At 34.4% G+C, this 20,373-nt stretch overlaps 1 protein-coding gene across 1 annotated transcript in view; it reads left to right on the top strand.

Moving 5' to 3' along the window:
* LOC109837475 (DNA replication ATP-dependent helicase/nuclease DNA2) overlaps nt 1-20,373 on the top strand; it is a 53,517-nt gene that overhangs the window by 9,430 nt on the left and 23,714 nt on the right. The window contains 15 exon segments of the mRNA XM_020405735.1: nt 2,605-2,820; nt 2,885-2,953; nt 3,046-3,240; nt 3,338-3,391; nt 3,472-3,533; nt 5,947-6,079; nt 6,270-6,380; nt 6,480-6,576; nt 7,032-7,114; nt 8,198-8,263; nt 9,835-9,990; nt 19,189-19,244; nt 19,341-19,401; nt 19,474-19,584; nt 19,677-19,733. Of these exon segments, the coding sequence (XP_020261324.1) occupies nt 2,605-2,820; nt 2,885-2,953; nt 3,046-3,240; nt 3,338-3,391; nt 3,472-3,533; nt 5,947-6,079; nt 6,270-6,380; nt 6,480-6,576; nt 7,032-7,114; nt 8,198-8,263; nt 9,835-9,990; nt 19,189-19,244; nt 19,341-19,401; nt 19,474-19,584; nt 19,677-19,733 (1,527 nt within the window).

Here is a 20,373-nt window from a genome sequence, read left to right as displayed (position 1 = left end):
GAATCTTTTGAGGATGTCACTATTGCAGCACCTGTCACTGTACTGCCTTCAAAGATATAGAGGGTATTTACCTTATTTTCTTTCATCACAACACGAGAGCCTTTACTAACTCTCAAAACTCCACTTTCAGCCGAAAGCTTAAAACTATTGGAGTCAAAAGTGCCTAAAGAAATGAGGTTCTTCTTTAACTCTGATATATGTCAGTCATTACTCAATGTTCTAACAACACCATCATGTGTTCTAATTTTAATTGACTCGATATTAATAGTCTTGCAAGACATTATTTCCTAACGAGACATTCCCACCATCAATAGATTGATATGTGACAAACTAAATTTTATGCGGACACATATGGTAGGAACAACTCGAATCAAGAACTCACTCATCTTGTGAATGAGTATTAACACTAACTGAAAGAAATTCATGTGAACTAGAAGACTCTTCAGTTATAGTGGCAATTGAAGGTTTCACCTTCTAAGACTTAGACTGTGAATTATCTTTTACTTTGAGTGCTGGACAATTAGGTTTTATATGCCCAAACTTGTGACAGTAATAACATTCAACATTTTTTCTTGGCCTTGACTTTGATGTAAACATGTTTCTAGATTTTTTTTCTACTACGAACACCCTTTTCAGGACGATCACGGACAAACAAGTCTTCAACTTGATTCTCTTCTCCTACGATAGACACTTTTTATCTTAATTCTTTTGAAATGTAAGGCTGATTTGACATCCTTCAGAGAAAGTGTATCTCTACCATATAACATGCTATTAAGAAAATTCTCATAGAAAGGAGGTAATGAACATAACAAAATAAGGGTCTGATCTTCTTCATCAATTTTAACATCAATATTCTTTAAGTCCATAAGAATAGTGTTAAGTTCATCTAAGTGGTCTTTAATTCACAGACCTTCTTTCATGCGAAGGGTGAAGAGACATTGCTCCAAGTAGAGCTTGTTTGTTAGAGATTATATTATGTACAAGCTTTCTAACTTGAGCCACAGGACGGCAACGGTGTTTTCATTGGTAGCCTCCCGTAGGATCTCATCAGTCAAACAAAGCTATATGACACTATGCGCCTTTAATTACAGCTATTCTTTTTCATTATTCCAACAACTTGTCCTTCCCGGTCAGGACTTTGAACAATCCTTGTTGTACTAGGAGAGCCGTCATTTTGACTATCCACAAACTAAAACTGTTTCTCTCGTCGAATTTTTCCACTTTGTATTTTGCAGAAGACATCTTAAAGCCCACAAGAATAACACTGGAGCTCTGATACCACTTTGTTACAGCGGGAGCTACACAACCACAAATGATGTCTATACAAAGTGGATAATACAACAATATTATGTAATCACAATAGAGACAGAGAACAGCACACAATGATTTAACGTGGTTGGGTTAGTACGATCTACGTCCACGGACGAGAATAGCAGAGGAATTTACTAATCACAAAAGAGAAGATTACAAAAGAGAACACTCCCTAACCTCACCAACAAATCACATAAAGAAAGAAATTAACTCTCTCTCTCTCCGTCTCTCTTCTTTCTAACTCATCTCTTTGTCCGATGCATCTCACCCTTCACCACTTCTCCATTTATAACCTTTCAATTTTAATATAAAATTGCTAATGGCTGGTGTAATAGGGAGTTAGGTTAGGGAATAGCTAGACTAGAATGTAGGGAGGTAGGTGAGTCTTGGTTTCATATACTAAGTCAAATAACAACAATCAATGTAGCATGATAGTCCATCCCTGCTATTTGCACCTTGAACTAGCACAGATACAATTACTCATTGTTTTCTTTCTAAATAACGTACTCCATTATGCATGTTTGACACTTAATGCAGTGTGTCATGCTAGCATATTGGTTTGATTTATCAACCTGACGCTCCGCATGAACAAGTAAACTTTTAATGGCTAACCCTCATCCCTAGTTCCTCTTCCCCCCAACAATGACACTTCTTTTCTCTTTATAATGATTAATGACACAGGGCCGCCTCCCATTTGCGCCTTGCTATCCCCCCACCCCACCCCCTCCAAAAAAAGACTCCTCTTCTACCAACTTTGCCTGCTCTCTCAAAGATGAAATTGTCACTGATGATGACTAGGACATCGACTCCCCTTCTCTTATTCCCCTTTGTTGAGCTCTCCACCTCTAATTCTGTTTTTTCTCCCTCCTCGACTACAACAGCATTATCAATGTTGGCAGGGTCAGCAAATTCCTTTCCTGCCTTCCATGTGCAGCTCTCCCTCCGCAACCGCCTCTTCTTCCTCTACTCTTAAGACAGCGGTATCAGCACTGATGTCGACAAGTAACTTAGTATAGTCTGCATTATTTTTTTGAATTTTGACAATTGAATCATGTCGCTATTTATTAAAATTATTGTGAATATTTCGTATTTGTTTGAATTGAAAAACAAAACAAGTAACATACACTGTATGTGATGATATTCACTGTAAGCTAATGCAAGGTTGATCATTATGTTATATGTTTTCGTTTTTTAGACATTGGTTTTATCTAATAAAAGTAGTTTACGATATCCTGACAAATTGCTAGTGGTTCATATTAGTTTTGTGAAGTTCACCCTTCTTTAAATACATAGGACTCTTCTTGCTCTGCTGGAAAATTAGAACGGTGGCTTTCTTCTCCGACCGCCATGGCACTGGATAAGTCTTTGACGTCCTCAAGAAGATTTTCTACTACTGAGAGTGAGGTTGGTACCATTCAAGTGAGCAATCATGGATCAGGTTCTCTTGATGTTACTGAGTCTAAGGGTCCGTTTCACACCCCACCCTCTCTGCCTTATGGTCCCCATCAGGTATTAGTTCAATATAATACTGTCATTTTCATTCACTGCTAAGAATCTAACAATTTATTTCTAGCTACAGTTAGTAGGTGCTGGTGCTGGTGCTGGAGTAACAAACCAGCCTGAAACTCGACAGTATCGGAAGGTTTGCATAACAGTTATAACCTTTTTTCATTAAGTAATTATCTTGGAGTATTGTTAAGCATTTCGTTGTTGATTTCTTGCATCCCATTCTAGCAACTGCTTGAACTTCTTGATCAAGTAGAAGATGCAATTACAGAAGATCCAGAACCTACCCTAAATTCGTGTGAGCATCTCAGTGCCACTAATGGCAAGCTAGGAATACAAAATGACCTTAACCAAGGAAATGCTGTAGATGCTCCTGAAAAGGCTAATCATGATTTGAAGGATGAAAGTTTTCTTGTATTGGAGGTCTTAACCCACCCACTATTCAGTTTTATGCTTGAGTTATTACAGGTGGTTGTTTACATATTCAGAAGTTCACCATGCTGTTTAAACCATGTTTCAGGTCTCTGAAAAACATAAAAGTGATGGCCCAAAGTGTAGTCAGAACCCATTCAAGGTTTCTACTGGCACAGCTATTCAAATTTGCCTGATTATGTAGGATAACAACACTGTTTTTTGTACTCCTTTATCTTTTAGGTCCTTCGCTTATTGAATGAAACAAGTGGCCAAGAGCGGGTTTTGCATTTATGCAATGAGTGGTCAGTATACCTTTACTTTATACCTGATGCTATTTAGATTTTAATATGTCCAGCCATTTTTGCAATGTACCCTAAAGTTATTTCATATTTGTTCAAAATATACTTTTATACATGCAAATCGAGAACTGTGACACCCGACTTTAGTCCCATATGGACTAGTGTGAAGAAATATTAGTGTTTTAAATAGAGAAAAGCCTAAGGTCCAAGAACAACTAGTGCTTACATTTTGGAAGTGGATTGAGCCAACGTTCGAGTTACTCTCGGTAGGTCCCACTGCTTACACACGCCAACATGCTTGTGGGCCCGGTGTGTGACAAAATGGTATCAGAGCAGTTGCTAGTCGAAAGTGTGGAGCTAAGTGCTATATTTGACTAAGTGTTACACCGTGTGGATGCGGTGGGAGCCACCGTTAGAGCCCGTAGGAGTCACCTCTAAAGTCCACATTAACTGGCAGTGTCACTGGGATGTGCCAATTGTTATGTCGTGAAGACGAGGACGTCGTCTTTGTAAGGTAAGGTGATCGTGACACCCCCACTTTAGTCCCATATGAACTAGTGTGAAGAAATGTTAGTGGTTTAAATAGAGAAAAACCCAAGGCCCAAGAACAACTAGTGCTAGCATTTTGGAAGTGAATTGAGCCAACGTTCGAGTTGCTCTCGGTGGGTCTCACGACTTGCACGTGCTAATGGGCCCGTGGGCCTGGGGCGTGACAAGAACCCACTCAATCATGTGACTCATTCATCATGTCATCAGACATCTTTCAATGATTGCTAAGATCTGCATTCTTAGTTCACTCTTTTCATCTTAACATCCTATTTTGTCATGTATATGTGCTTAAGATAATTTCATGGAAGCTCAGTTCCTAAATTTAGTACACACTAGTGTGAACACCGTGCAAAGCACGCCATATTTTTTTCCCGCTACAATAATCTTGGTTTTTAACTGCTACAACGAGAGTTTTATTTTTTTGAATTGCTACAGTATTCTGCTTCTGCTACAGTATTCCCCGTGTGCTACAATAATATTTTTAAAAAAACACAGTGTCTAGTTTTATGTTCGCTACAATAATAACACTACAGTAAATGCTGTTGTAGCATTTACTGTAGCATGAATAATAAATCTTGGGTTCTCCCATTTGTATAGAGGAGTAGATTGTTAATTGTAGCAATAACAATCCTTTATGTACAATAAGATGGTACATTTTTTGACAGTATCACTAAGCTTCTTCATGCCCTATCTCTTTTTTTATTCTTAGCCATTCAAAGTCATTACTGTTCCCTCCTAACCTCTTAGAATACTTTTGTGATTGTATCATGGAGTTATATTTATATATGTAGGCTACTTTTCACTTCTTATAGGATTCCATACTCTTTTTTTTTCTTTTCAGTTCTCTTCAGAGGCCTTAGTTCATCTCAAGTGCCAAAAAGACCAAAGCAAGTTTTGTAGTTAATTTTGATGATTTATTCACAATCCAATTGTCAAAATTTGTAAGGTCTATAGTCATAATCATCATTGCTTGCTGATCTCTTTAAATAGTCCTTTGGAAAGCTAGAGTTAGATATCGCTTGTTATGTGATGTCAACCCAGAAAGAAATCACGAGCAATATTTACAATACCAAAGAAAGTTTATAACCCAATGTTCTCTCTACCATATAAATACATCCTCTTGGTATGAGCATACTGGAGAAAAAAAATCATATAGGATTTAATGATTTAAAGGAAAACAACTTCCGAGTTTTGTCTAGTTGTTTGTTAGTTGTTCCTATGGCTTGTGCTACCAGAATAACTTGTCACCCTCATTTCATTCCTCTTTTGCATCTTCTATTAACACACAAGCCATCAAACTTAGTGAGGTGATATCTTCTGTTTTGGAATGCATTATGATGTCCTGTGCAGTTAGGACTATCATGCCAAGCATGTGGATAACATGGTATTTACCTAACACCACCAGATGGGAAAAATAATTCAAAAATAAAAATACACAAAATTTAAAATGAAAAGAAGAAAATTCATGTGAATGGAATAAAATACTGGCAAATTATAATGGCCAACAGTAACTTATGCAAAGGTAAAGAATAATCTCAGATCAAAGTTACTTATAGGTTTTAAATCATCAAACAACAAAAAAGATAGGTTGGATGAATAGGGGAACACAATGTGTGCATCCTGCATAAGCCAACAACCAGAGTACAAGTGGTTGGAATTGAATGCCATATTATTATTATATTGACACGTGAAAATTGCATTTTGTCTAAAAATGGATGCATATTAAGTTTATGTTAAGCCAAATGCAGCCCAAGATTGTATACACATTAAGAAGCATATAGAAAATTTCCTATTTTTCATTTCGCTTCACTCCATTTCCACGATCCTTGTCTATTTGCTGAAATTGGTTGTCATTTTATTTGTTTAGGTTTTATAGCTTGATTGGACCCGGCGATACGATAAATGTTATTGGGGAGTTCGATAACCAGGGAAAATGTGTTATTGACCATGACAACAACCTCTTGATCATTCATCCGGACATACTTGTATCTGGAACACGGGTAAATTATATCTTTGTATTTGTTTTACACGGCTGCTTCACATTATTTTACATGATATGTAAAAAAATCACAACCTTTTCTTGTCGAAAAGTTCAATTTTTAATTATGTATTTTGAGATATTTGTCAGTCTGAGGGTTCAGTTTTCCATAATTATTCTTATCAAAATGGATGTTAATGAGCTAATTCTAGGTTGCTTCTAGTTTCAATTGCCCAAGGCGTGCTGTTCTAGATGAGAGGCTTAAATGCTCTGAGCATTCTGTTGCTGCATTAATTGGTACATTGCTTCATCAGATTTTCCAGGTTCTATGCTTTACCCTTGACAACTACAAACTCACATTCGGTTTCAAAAGATGAATAGTCCAGGATTTTTAAAATTACCAAATTGAAATTTTCTGTCAGGCTGGTCTTGTTAAAGATTCACCAACGAGACACTTCTTGGAAGAGTATGCTGGAACAGTGCTTCACAACAGTATTGAAAACTTGTATGCATGTGGAGGTATTCATGAGTGGTCTACTGGTCTGCATGAGTTCACATGTTTTCTCGATATCTAGCTGATTGTAGCACATGCTTTTGGGGCTATATAGATTTGTTTATATCGAACATGCTACCTTAAGGCTCTTCTGACACCATCTTTGAGTTCTGATGAATTATTTTGCATTAATGTTTCATATAACACCATTTCCTTATAAATTTAAACCACTCAGAGAGGTTTATTTAGCACCCCAAACAACTTGAATTAGTTATCCATGACAAAAATACAAGAGAAAACCTATTGAGGCTTTACTGCTTGGGTATTGGGTGCTAATTAACCACATGAGACTATGAGAGGATATAAGTGCTGGATAAGGCGTAGATGAAGTGTTATCTGTAGTTAACAGTTTTTGACTTATTTCGTGATTTTTAAATTATTTTCTTTCTTAGCATTGTAACTCTCGGCATGTCTTATGCAGCCAGCGAGACTGATGTTTACTCAACACTTACTGAGGCGATTCCCAAGATATTAAATTGGCTAAGATATTTCAAAGCTCAAGAGGTACTTAAGTTGTTCCATCACTCATTATGGCGTGACACTGTTGGTTCATTTGTCCATTATGCTCTTTCATTTTTTTGTTATCCTCTTTATTATTATTACTGTTATTATTTCCTTGCAATCAGTTGTAAAAAATGCTATTTATTATTTTGTGTGGTACGTTAGCAACAAATGTAGTTCCAGATACCAACTTATAATGACTACTGTTTGTTGAATGTGGCTACCTACTATAGTTACTTATATTTTGATATTTTAGTTTTGGATTTGTGCAGTATTTAGTGTGATGCGGTGGGGTTTTGTCATGCACCGAAACTTTGAGCCTGTTTTGATGAACATAGAAAGGAGTTCTTGTAATGCAGAGACCAGATATAAAAAAACCATACCTGATATATAGTCTAAACTAAGTTTATGTCCATAAACACTCGTGGGAAAGTTGAATTACTTTCACTTAATTTCATGCAATCACAAAGTTCATATTTTTAGTGAAGTTTTTTTTAACTTATGTAAAATTTTCCTGAGATTAGATTAAATTTTTTTGGTCAATGTGCTTGCATCGTCTTTTGGTATTCAAATTTCAGTTTATTTGAGTTAGTTTTGGTTGAGATTGTCATTATCGTACTGTGAATACTTTGTTGGAAGACCAGTTGCTTTCCAGGAAGTAGGATTGAGGTTGTTTTGTTTTCAGATGCCACCTATTTGTCATTCCAGGTTGGTCTCTGCTAACTGAGGCATATTGTTTTGGAGTAAATTTTAACTGATATGGAAGAATGCCAGACTTAGTTGCAATATACTTGAAGGACCAACCACATACCACGTAGGGTTTCGAAACTGCTAAAAAAATATTCCAAACATGTATGGTCTTCCATTTTGTTGGATACTTTTGTGTGATTGCACTGCTTCTCAGCTCACCCTAAGCTAGGATCCTGCCACAGTCCTGGAGTTTCCTTCTAAATAAATAATATGTTATAGTCAAACTGTCAATTGTTTTCATTGCCGTTTCATGTAAATTAAGCCCATCATGTTTTACACTTGGCATTTAATTCTCTTGTACATTTGTGATCTTATGAGTTGTCAGCATTGTTTTAGGAACTGAACGGTGCCACTGTTGATTTTGGCCAATGTGAGGGGCAGAAATCTATTCATGTGTCTGAGGTATGTACTTGTTAGAGTTTGCTTGTATTAGGGCCTGTTCGTTTATTTCCTAAAAACCAAGAAATGGAAATGGAAAAGGTGGAAATCTCAAAATAACCCATTTCTTCCATTTCCATCCCTAAAACTCACCCACAACATCCAATAAAATATTATTTTCATCCAACAACTCATCCACATCATCTAATAAAATATTATTTTCATCTAACCACTCATCCACCACATCTAATAAAATATTATTTTCATCTAACAACTCATCCATCACATCTAATAAAATATTATTTTCATCCAAATATCACTCAACTCATCTCTTTTCATCATTTCAAATCACTCACATCATCGAATAAAATATTATAACAATTCACCTCATCTCATTAACATTTCATTTCTTAGTTTTCATCCCAAAAAGTTGTGAAAACACTTTTCTTAATCTTTCTTCACATCACCCAATAATACAATGACAACTCATCTCATCTCATTTCATTTCTTATTTTTAAGAATGAACCAAACAAAAGAAAACAACAAAACTACAGGAAATAGGTTTCTTATAATTCATTTCCTTATTTTTTTCGCCAACCGAACAACAACAAAACTATTTTTCTTAAAAAATCACTCACATCATCCAATAATAATGTGACAACTCATCTCATCTCATCTCCATTTCTTTGATTTCCTTTTTTTTTAGCCAACCAAACAATTCAAAAACCCATATTTCTTAGAAATAGTTTTCTATTTCTTTGATTTCCCATTTTTTTAAGGCAAACGAACAAGCCCTTAAAAGAACTATGTATTGGTATTTTCTGATTTTACTTTTACTAACTTTGCAAGACTAGCTAATCTCCTTTCAAGTTGATTTATATTATTAAGAGTGCATAAATACCCAATAGATAAATTTGAGCTTTCTCACCATGCATCAAAATGGAAATCCGAAAAATAGCAAGTTGAAGATCTTTAGCTTGGGGCACAAAACATAGCAATCGAAATAATGGATCTTTAGTTAATGATCTTTAAAGCTCTCTCTAATTTGTCTTTTGATTGAGCAACAGTCTTAGATTTAAACAGCTTGCTACTTCTGGCAATCCATTTATGGTTATCTGATGATAAGGTTTGCTTGCAAATCCTTCTTTTAGGAACTAAAACTATCTACAGACACACACCTGCAGGTATATTTGTATATATTTATGCATGTTAATGTCCTAAAAAATTTAAGCCTGACACATGCCAATCAGCATGCTTGAATTTAAAGGGTACAATGTTTCTTGGTGTTCCCACTTAAAAATCTTTAGTTTCTCCTTGTTCTTCCCTTATGAAAGTTTACCCAAGGTTCTAAGTGCATTCATCAGTTGCCATTCTTATAAAGGACATAGACAAAAGGAAAATGAGAACTAACTACACTTTCTACAGATAATCCTACACCCTAATTATTTTGATTGACTAGCTATGCACATTGGACACGCCCCCAGTCTAAAAAAAATTATGAACAGTCTACCCTTTAGTTTATTCCCTTATCTGTATTCTTAAATGTTTCAAACATGCAAAGTTCATAATTGCAACATATGCATTGGGGAATTCAGGTTATTGATATTGAGGAAATGGCATGGGCACCAAGATATGGATTGAAAGGAATGATTGATGCATCTCTTCGCATAATAATGAGTTCAAGTTGTGGTGATTCATACAAGAAAATTATGCCTTTGGAGTTTAAAACTGGCAAAGGAACTACTGGTCAGGTACTAACTCCTTTTCAATTTTTTACTGAAAATTGTATTGTTTTGTTTCAATTTTAGCACTATTATTTTAATGCCATTGTTAGCTTCCATAAGTTTCTCATTTATTGCAAATAATATTACATTGTAAAATGTTTAATTCAAATATATATATTCATCCATAATTGATGTTTGTAATGATTTATTCATGATTATACTATATTACATATTGCCATCTTCATTATTTTATTTTGTAGTTCCTTATGGTTAGAACTCCATTTGAAAATATTGTACCATCCTAAACTTTCACATTGTAAAGTGAAAATGAAAGAAATTATCCTCTTTAATTGTAACCTTTATATACATTAGCCAGCAGGTCATAGTTGTAGTGAAATGAGCTTGGTCTTGGATTAAAACATATAAGTTATCATAAATTAAGTCTCCAGGTTTTGTGCTCTTGCAACATTATCAAAGTTTGTATAAGGGGAAAATTTGCAAAATAGTCCGTTTTTGCTAATTATTTAGCAAAATAGACCGTTTTGCTAAATAATTAGCAAAATAGACCTCTTTTGAAAAAAAAGGTTGATTTTGAAAAACAAGACTCAGAAAACATACGGGACTACTAGTCCCGTATGTTTAGAGCCAACTTAATCACGAATTAGTAACTCAGAAAACATACGGGACTAGTAGTCCTGTATGTTTTCTGAGTTCATCTTAATGTTTTGTGAAATTTTCTGAGTTCACTAATCCGTGATTAAAACATACGGGACTACTAGTCTCGTATGTTTTTTGAGCTGTTTTACAAAATAGACCTCTTTTTGGCCTGTTGGCCAAAAAGAGGTCCATTTTGCTAATTATTTAGCAAAACGGTCTATTTTGCTAAATAATTAGCAAAAACGGACTATTTTGCAAATTTTCCCTTGTATAAGAGATGTTGACTCTTGACTGTGATGCTTATGCCTAAAGTTATTAGATTATTTACTTGAAACTGCTTTAGGTATGCCTAAAATTTAGACTTGAGGATTATATATCTTAGTTTGGGTTCAAAACTTTTTCTCCTTCATCTGAAAAGTAAACCTTGTTTCTCAGAGAATAGCTACATTAGTTTTGTTTTGAGGGAACAAATTAATTACAATGGATTAGTATATGATTCAAGCGTTGGTTATACAGGTTTATACTCTTCTACGCAATTGTATAACAGATTCTTTTCTATACTTCTAGTACATCTTTAGCCTTTCAGATTTGGTTCTACTTTTTAGGAGAGAAATCATCAAGGGTGCTGCCTTCTAGGATCTAAGGCATGCTTTAGGCCTATGTTACACGAAGATGGATAGACTGACATGGACACGATATAATGCCATAAATAGTAAGTGTATACAACGACACAAATTTATGGTATAAGTGCCTGTGCTACATAGCTATAGGCGTATGTACGAGTTGGAATAGGATGAACACTTTTGTTATGTGATGAACTCTGATGAAATTCATTGTATATTTGATTAATCTACCCATTAACGGAATATATTTAAGTTACACAGAAGATAAAAAGTAAGAAAACAAAGGAAATGAGATGAAAAGAATTCTCGCATCGTTGTTAACATTTCCTACATCTAATATATGGAATCTGGGGATGCAATGAGGTTACGCTTCATGTCTATGATTGGTTATTCCTGTTACGTTTCCTTTGGTGGAATGCATCTTTGTTTTCTTCTTATAACATATTCTCAGGATGTTACCATCTCTTTATACATTTTTAAAATGCTATCCAAGATTCAATCATTACACCATGAAGTTTAGAATCTACAGATCGTGTTGGAAATTTATCAATTTTAAAGGTTATAGCATGCAGAATAAATCCGAATAAAATAAATAATAAAATCTGGCCTGAACGTGAGTAGTTATGTAATCACTGTCCTAGAAGATTGAGGACCCGTCTATCGTCCTGGCCTCTCCCCCTAGCGGTAAAAGCCTCCGAAAACGGCCGACCTCCGTACTCAGGCGAGAGCACATAGCTTCTGCTTAGATGAAGAAGGTTGTCCAAATAACACTACCGATAAAATAGTAGCAAAAATAATTATCTCTCTATTTCTTTTTTTTCTTTTCTTTCTTTCTCTTCTTTTCTTTATTTCTTCTTTTCTTTATTTCTTCTTTTCTCTGTATGTGAGCAGAGAGTTTTGAAGAGAGGATTGATTAAGAGATTAGAGGAGAGAAGTTTAGAGAGAATGATGATGGATTAAGAGAAGAATTGAGCTTTGTGCTTCTTCTTTTAGAAAGGGATTAAAGGGATGCTTAAATAGGGAGAGAGGTGAGAACGGATGGGGGAGAGGATTAAGGAGAAAAGAGTGGGTTAGTTGAGAGATTTTAGAGAATTAGATTAAGTCAATTTGACTTTTTCAAAAAATATCCAACAGTCCTCCCCAAAAGATAATATTGACTGAAAACTCAAAATTAATAAATAAATCAATAAATTACAAAATATACATAGGTTGAGCAACCTTTTATATCGTGAATTCGGGAGAGATAGCTTCCGGCTTTGAACCTTTTCTTAGTGAGCTCATCGCCACCTGAGGGACATAATGGACTAGGCCTTGAATTAGGCCCCTTGAATCAGGTATTGATAAAAACACACAATATGTTTTTATCTATTGAGCAAAGCGGGTTGAGCGTTAAAGGTCATGCTCACAATAATCGACTCATGAGAGTTTCTAGGGGTTAGCCCAGCCCCCCCAACCGCGACCATTACGGTTTCTCTCACGTAGTTAAGTCCTCAAAGGGTACTATAGCTGGATATTTAAAATATCCCCTATAATACACACGTTGGACTTATTAAGAGTAAAACTCAACCTAACCAGCTGTATCATAAGAGCATCGTCACCAAAGAGAAGGGGTAGTAGCAGATGCTACATAACGATATATAAATATATCTAGGTCGATGCTCCACACGAGAGTTACTAGTCCAGCTTGTTACTACCACATTAAACCAACATTAGGACTACGTCTCCAAATAGAGGTTGGGTTACCGCTGTCAGTGACCTCATCTATGGGCTTAACCCTAACTCCCTTGATGAATTCAGAACCACACTCCTGGATAATCCCTTAGTCAAAGGGTCAACAAGATTCTTCTTAGACTTTACAAAGTCCAAGATCACCATTTTGCCTAGCAGACGTTGTATAGATTTATCAAGTCCTCTATTTCTTAAGTTATTTTTAAAATTAGCCCTTCATATTGTTGAATTTGACTTTAGGTCCCCTAGTCGTTAAGTTATTTTAAAACTAGTCTATCCAGGCAATAGTACAAGTAGCAAGAAGAGGGATTAATTTTGAAATAACTTATAAGGATAAGGGAACCTAATAGCAATTTTAATTATTTGATGGACTAATTTCAACATAACTTCATGATTTTGAACTTCATCATATAGATAGCAGTTGTAAGATATACCTCTTGATTTGATTTTCCAGAACATTGATTTATCACATCTCCTGTAACTAGGCATATTAGTTGGCGGAGCATATTTATATCAACTCTAATCATTTCCTAAAATCTCAAGAGAAAACATTATACATGTATTCGAATGAAGTGCTATAAAATGATTCTCACGATTAAAATGATAGGACGTCAAAACTTAGTGCCGAATTGTTTAGGGACATGATCTCTATCAATAAAGCTCAAAGCTCTAGAATTATGAACCCTCTTGGGCATATGTAGTGCACTAACACGGTCATAATAATATTCGCTCAAATGACCATTCCGATTGCAATTTGTGCAATGAAAGAGATCCATTTGTTTTTGTGGACCATTAGCTTGTGCACGGGAATCATTTATAAATAAAAATTATCTTTTAAAATTATTTTGCAAATGAGAAACATCATTAAACAAAGGTCTATTTGGAATATGTTGCAACTTAGAAGTTTTTTGCATATTATAACAAAATTTTATAAGATGTCCAAACTTATCACAAACATCACATTTAAAAATATGTGGTCTACTAGAAACATTTGGCAAATAAGATTTTCTTTTTAAATCAAAATAATATTCGGCCAAATGATCAAAATGACCACAAAGATCACAATGATACACATCAGCATGCTTATGATGAACTTTATGAGAATGAGCATATGAATGTGTATGCGTACATGATGATGAAGCTACATGAGATGCACAAAGAGCATTAGCATTCTTAGGCTTGTGTGCATCATAGGAAAAATTAGCTAAATGGCATTTTCGGCCGCAAATGGAATACTTGTGAATTTTGCTATACATGTGTGTATGATGTGTGATATGTTTAGGTGTAGTAGCATGTGACTTAGCACACATGTTCATAAGCTTATCATGATTTACCATACATGTTTTTAAGGTTAAAGCTAAACACGATATGCGATGTTTAACTTGACTCAACTCATCATTTTGCATACATGTATTGGAAATAGAAATAGAGCATGTGTGGTTATTCTTAAAAGAATCAAATTTATTTCTAATGCATTCTACTTTTAACATGACATTATCTTTAGCATGAGATAAGCTAGACATGGATAAGTTCAATTTTTTATTTTCCAAATTTAACACGTCATTGTTTTCTTTAAGCATAGTATTTTCTTTTGCAATGACATCAAATTTGGACACTAGTATCTCATGATCAGATTTCAAATCTACATGCTTGTTTTTTAGATCTATAAAATTATTTTGCAACTTGGTGTAGGCATGCATTAATCTTTCATATGCATAAACGAGTTTATCAATAGATAAATTATTATTGGAATCAGAATCGCTTACTACACAAGAGTTATACTCTTGTGGCTGTGTGCATGATGCTCCACATGAACTTGAAGAAGAATTCTCCAAATCTTATCGGATTGCCTCCAAGCCCCCTTGATGTGCTTCAATAAATTTTTAAGTTTGTAAGCACTATCAAAATGAACAAATTTGTTAGAAAAAGGATGAGTCAAAAGCATTAAGCAAAAATTCTAACAAAAGCTTGTTCATTGTAAACATTTTATGATCATGATCGCTCCACTTGGATTTCTCCAATGTGGGCACAAAAATTAAAAATTGGATTAGCACAAAAAGATAACTTGGATCTTTAACTCAAGGCGATTAGACCTTAAATCAAAGAGCACCAAGCTCTGATACCAATTGTTAGACCCTAATGTCACTAGGAAAGAACCCTAGAGGGGGAGTGAATAGGGTTTATGCTAATCTAATCCGATTTAAATGCCAATTAAAACTTATTAACAAATTATTCTAGCAAGTATGATATACAACAAGATATATGCAAGGATAAGTGATATGAACAAAGAGATATATATCCTAGCAAAGAGGTATATGGTGAAATATGTGCAAGGATATATAAACTAACACAAGGGTGAAATAATCATAAACAAGATAAATAAGATAGTGGGCAATATAAACAATGAGCAATTGACAAAGGCTATATAATAATAAACACAAAAAATAAGTGCGCCAATGCAATCACAAACAAACGATATGTTCACGAGGTTCGGTCCCCACGACCTACGTCCCCGCTCCTCATCTCGAGGAGATCTCCACTATCACAACCGGGTTCTTTACGCACACCCGAATAATGTTTACACCTCAGACTCAGTTTTCTAGTTCACCGAAAACTTTACAATCAACACTCTTGCAATCACATTTTACACCCTCTCAAGTGTTGGTCTCTAGCCCGTGTCTCCCTCAAGTGTTAGGAATTACAACCTACCTCTAGGCATTGCCATCTACCCCACTCCTCTTGGGACGACCTCGTCTCTCACCACACACTCCTCTCGGTGTACAAGTGTATTACAAAATGTATCTCACAATTAGGCTCAACAACAAGATTTGTTCTCTACAGTGGATGAGAACTCTATGTAAGCTCACTCTCAAAGAATATAATCTCATAATCCTAAATATACTATGTATGAAAATACTTAGGCTTAAGTGGGTGTGTGTAATCAATGAGAGATAACAACAACTAAATTTAAATCAATCTAGCACAAATATGTATGAATCAAAATATAAATAAGCTAGAAGATAAGTTAAAAAAAACTTCTCTAAGAATCAAGAGCGAGAGAGAATGAGATTGAAGCCCAAACACCAAACAAATGATCTCCTCTTGTAAACCTCTTTTTGCATAAACTAAAACAATCTTCAAAACTTGAAACAAACTCTCACAAACTTGTAAAATTTGTTTTAAAACTTTCTTAAACATCCATATGAAACAATGAAAGTTGAGGGTTTTTTATAGCCTCTTAAACCAGCCACAAACCCCCAAAAACCGAAAATATCAAAAACTAGCCGTTACTAGCCGTTATAGGCTGAAAAGACCAAAATACCCCAAAATCCAGCATTCTGGAAATTTACGTATCTGACTTTGTAAAATTAATTAAAAATAGTAAATCAACTCCAAAAATCATGAAATTTTGTGGGATGTTTCTAGACATGTATATAAACATGTTAGATAAATAATTTTTGAAATATCACTTCCCATTTGTGAGAAATAAATATTTTAAAACAAATATTCTAGATTCTAAAAATTACTGAAACACTTGATTTTGTAAAATCAATTCAGTATAGTAAATTAACTCCAAAAATGATAAAATTTTGTGAAATGATTATAAACATGTAATAGAACATGTTACAAAAAAAAATTTTAAAATTACTTTTCCCATTTGTTAAATATAAATTATTTTGTAAACTATTTAAGAATACGAAATCATCAATACTTGATTTTGACAAAAACAATTTCAAACAAGTTTGCAAATCCTTTTGAATGGATTAATAGACTTAGGAAAAGATATAAAATATTGTAAACAAGTCTTTAATCCATAAACACATAATCTTTCAAATAAACGTCTTTAATCCATAAATGAAATCATGTTTATTTGCATGTATGGATATGAAACAAATACGTGTATACATATAGTTATATCCATTTGTTTCATATATATATGGCTAAACAAAAGAAACAAATACGTGTATACATATAGTTATATCCATTTGTTTCATATATATATGGCTAAACAAAATCGATAAATATGAAATGTGTATAAACAAGTATATATGTTTCATATTTATATAAAGTTGAAGGTTATAAAACCAAAACATGTATGTGTGTATATAATTGAGCTTAAAGTATCAACACACATAATATAAAACCTAAACTATTTACCCATGTAATGATCTTGATCTTCAGTAAGCTCTTCTTTGTAAACTTACGGATGAAGCTTGAACTTGAATCTTGAACTTGAATCTTGAACTTGAATTGCATAGGCTTTAACCACTATTCCGCCAACCTTCATTGGATATGATTGCGAATGCTCGATTCCATCCATCCTCCAACATGTTGTTTGTCTACAATAAATAGATAAACACAAATACTAGACAAACAACATTAGTTATAAATTGTTTGTTAAACATCATCAAAACAAGAAGGCCAACAAAAACATGTTAGCATAGTTATTAATGTCTCTTATCGAGAAATTTCTAGTTAACAATAGATTATAATAATTAGACATTTTTATTTTAAATGTCTAAACAAATTTGATATATGCTCATGTCAAGTAGAAATTGTAATGATCAAATATTATCAAGGAAGGAATAAAAAACAAAAACACAAAGGATTTGTCATAACTTCCGGGTTCTTTGGGAACACAATATGTTGTACATTTAAAGAACTAAAGCCCAACATTGTTAATAGAATCTTTAGTGTTCAATAGATAGAGGTATCAATTTAGCAACAAGAAAAACTAAACATTAGTTTTGAATGTAACATGTAAGCATAAATGTCATAGTCTATGTTTGGAGATGTAACTACATAGGGTTTGTACAGATTAGAATTTGGCCCATAAAGTGGAACTAAAATACTTTAGTTATATCTTCACATGCATGCATATGCACATATATGAATGACATTACTAATAGATACATGCTAAGAACTAAAGAGAACCTTATAATAGGATTTCGTATCTTAAAATATATTTCATACTTTATATGCATAATTTTTAAAATTTTCTTTTATAAGAGGTTGCAAATTAGTTGCATACAAAGAAGACCTTCCAAATTTAAATTTGTTGCTTACAAAAGAGACCTTCCAAATTTAAATTGGTTGCCTATAAAAGACCCTCCAAAGTTACATTGGTTGCCTACAAAAAAGACCTTTCAAATTTAAATTGGTTGCCTACAAAAAGACCTTCCAAAGTTACATTGGTTGCCTACAAGAGAGACATTCCAAATTTACGTGGTCATTTTCTAGTACCACCTCTTAAACATATCATTTTTTTTACTCGTGCTTTTTACAAGTGCATTCTAGCATAAAACTTGTAATTAATTATGTAACAAATGCAAGTGATATAATATGACATATGAATATCCATCATAATGCAATAAAAGAGAGAATCTTTACATTTGAAGATTTAAGTTATATTTCACCATATAAAATAGAAAGAAAAAATGTACCTCTTGATTTGGTTAAATAAGTCAATCTTCTAGATTGTTAGAAATTTATCAATTTTAAAGGTTATAGCATGCAGAATAAATCCGAATAAAATAAATAATAAAATCTAGCCTGAACGGGAGCAGTCGTGTAATCACTGTCCTAGAAGATTGAGGACCCGCCTATCGTTCTGGCGCAGATGATCCTCTCCTCCCTAGCGATAAAAGCCTCCGGAAACGACCGACCTCCGTACTCGGGCGAGAGCACAGAGCTTCTGCTCAGATGAAGAAGGTTGCCCAAATAATGCTACCGATAAAATAGTTGCAAAAATAATTATCTCTCTATTTCTTTTTTTCTTTTCTTTCTCTTCTTTTCTTTATTTCTTCTTTTCCTTGTACGTGAGCAGAGAGTTTTGAAGAAAGGATTGATTAAGAGATTAGAGGAGAGAAGTTTAGAGAGAATGATGATGCATTAAGAGAAGAATTGAGCTCTGTGCTTCTTCTTTTAGAAAGGGATTAAAGGGATGCTTAAATAGGGAGAGAGGTGAGAACGGATGGTGGAGAGGGTTAAGGAGAAAAGAGTTGGTTAGTTGAGAGATTTTAGAGGGTTAGTTGAGAGATTTTAGAGAATTAGATTAAGTCAATTTGACTTTTTAAAAAAATATCCAACAGATCGAGTACTGCTTAGGGCAGCATTATTGCATGTTTATGCATTTTTGTTGTTTAAAGGATATTTCTATTTATTTGAAGGCTTACTCTTGCTTGTTATTGTTTTCTGCTAATGTATTTTGTTATAGTCTGCAATGGAGCATTGTGCCCAGGTGATACTGTACACCCTTCTGATGTCTGATCGGTATGTTTGATTTGATTGGTTGAGGCTTCATAAATTTGTCAAATAATCCAAGAAGTATTTTGAGTATATCTTACTTCAGATATTCTTGTTTTTCAGATACTTGAAAAAGGATATTAACTCAGGCCTTCTGTATTATCTTCACACAGACCAGACACTGGTATATCGAAACATTGCTAGTTATAGATTATAAATTATGTTCAATTATGTAAATATATCTTTGTATATCTAGGGGATTAAGGTTCAAAGGTCTGATGTGGTCGGTCTAATTATGCGCCGGAATGAGCTTGCAACTGATATTTTGAAGGCATCAAGTACACAAAACCTTCCCCCAATGATACAGGTACCCATTTGTATTGAAATCCCCTTAGCTTTCTTAATTGCTCAGCACATTGGATTTGTAGAAGCATAATTGTTTTTCTTTGTACACTGCAGAATCTGACCATGTGCAAAGGTTGTCGTCATCTTAATATTTGTACTGTCTATCACAAGGTAAAGATGTTTATTTGATTATATCTCTTATATTTCTACCGCTTTGCAATACACACACACACACACACACACACACCACCACCACCACCACCACCACCACCACCAAAAAAAATAAAAAAACCGCACCCCAAAACACAAGCTTAAAATAGTAGGGTCTCTGCTTCATTTACACAAACTTGTACTATATCAAAATAGTAGGGTCTCTGCTTCATTTACACAAACTTGTACTACATCACATATGTTGAGTATAAGAGGAAAATATGCAAGCAACACAATGTTTCACTGGATCAAGTACTAGACTGCAGTTTCAGTCGGACAGCTACCTTTGGGAAGCCATCTTCTGCACTTTCTTCTACATCAGTTGTGCCCATAGGGACTTTGTGATGAATTTTCTATAGTTTTTAGTTAGAAGTGTTTGGGTTTGGTGCTGTCCCCATTGAGAATAGCACTAGGTGTGACCAATTGCTTTTAAAGCATTGAGTACAAAGGAGGAGCTTGATGAAAGAGGTTGCAAGATGAACTAGTAGTAGTCACCGACTGGTTCTACTTGCTATTAGGTGATCTTTTGGTGTTTCGGTGGGCGTTCCCACAGATAAGAGTAGTACACTTGGGGATGTCAATTTTCCCAATGAAATTAGCA

This window comes from Asparagus officinalis, chromosome 4, assembly GCF_001876935.1.
Source record: "Asparagus officinalis chromosome 4, Aspof.V1, whole genome shotgun sequence".
NCBI lineage: Eukaryota > Viridiplantae > Streptophyta > Magnoliopsida > Asparagales > Asparagaceae > Asparagus > Asparagus officinalis.
The sequence above is the reverse complement of the archived record's forward strand: the minus strand, read 5'-3'. Positions and strand labels throughout refer to the sequence as shown.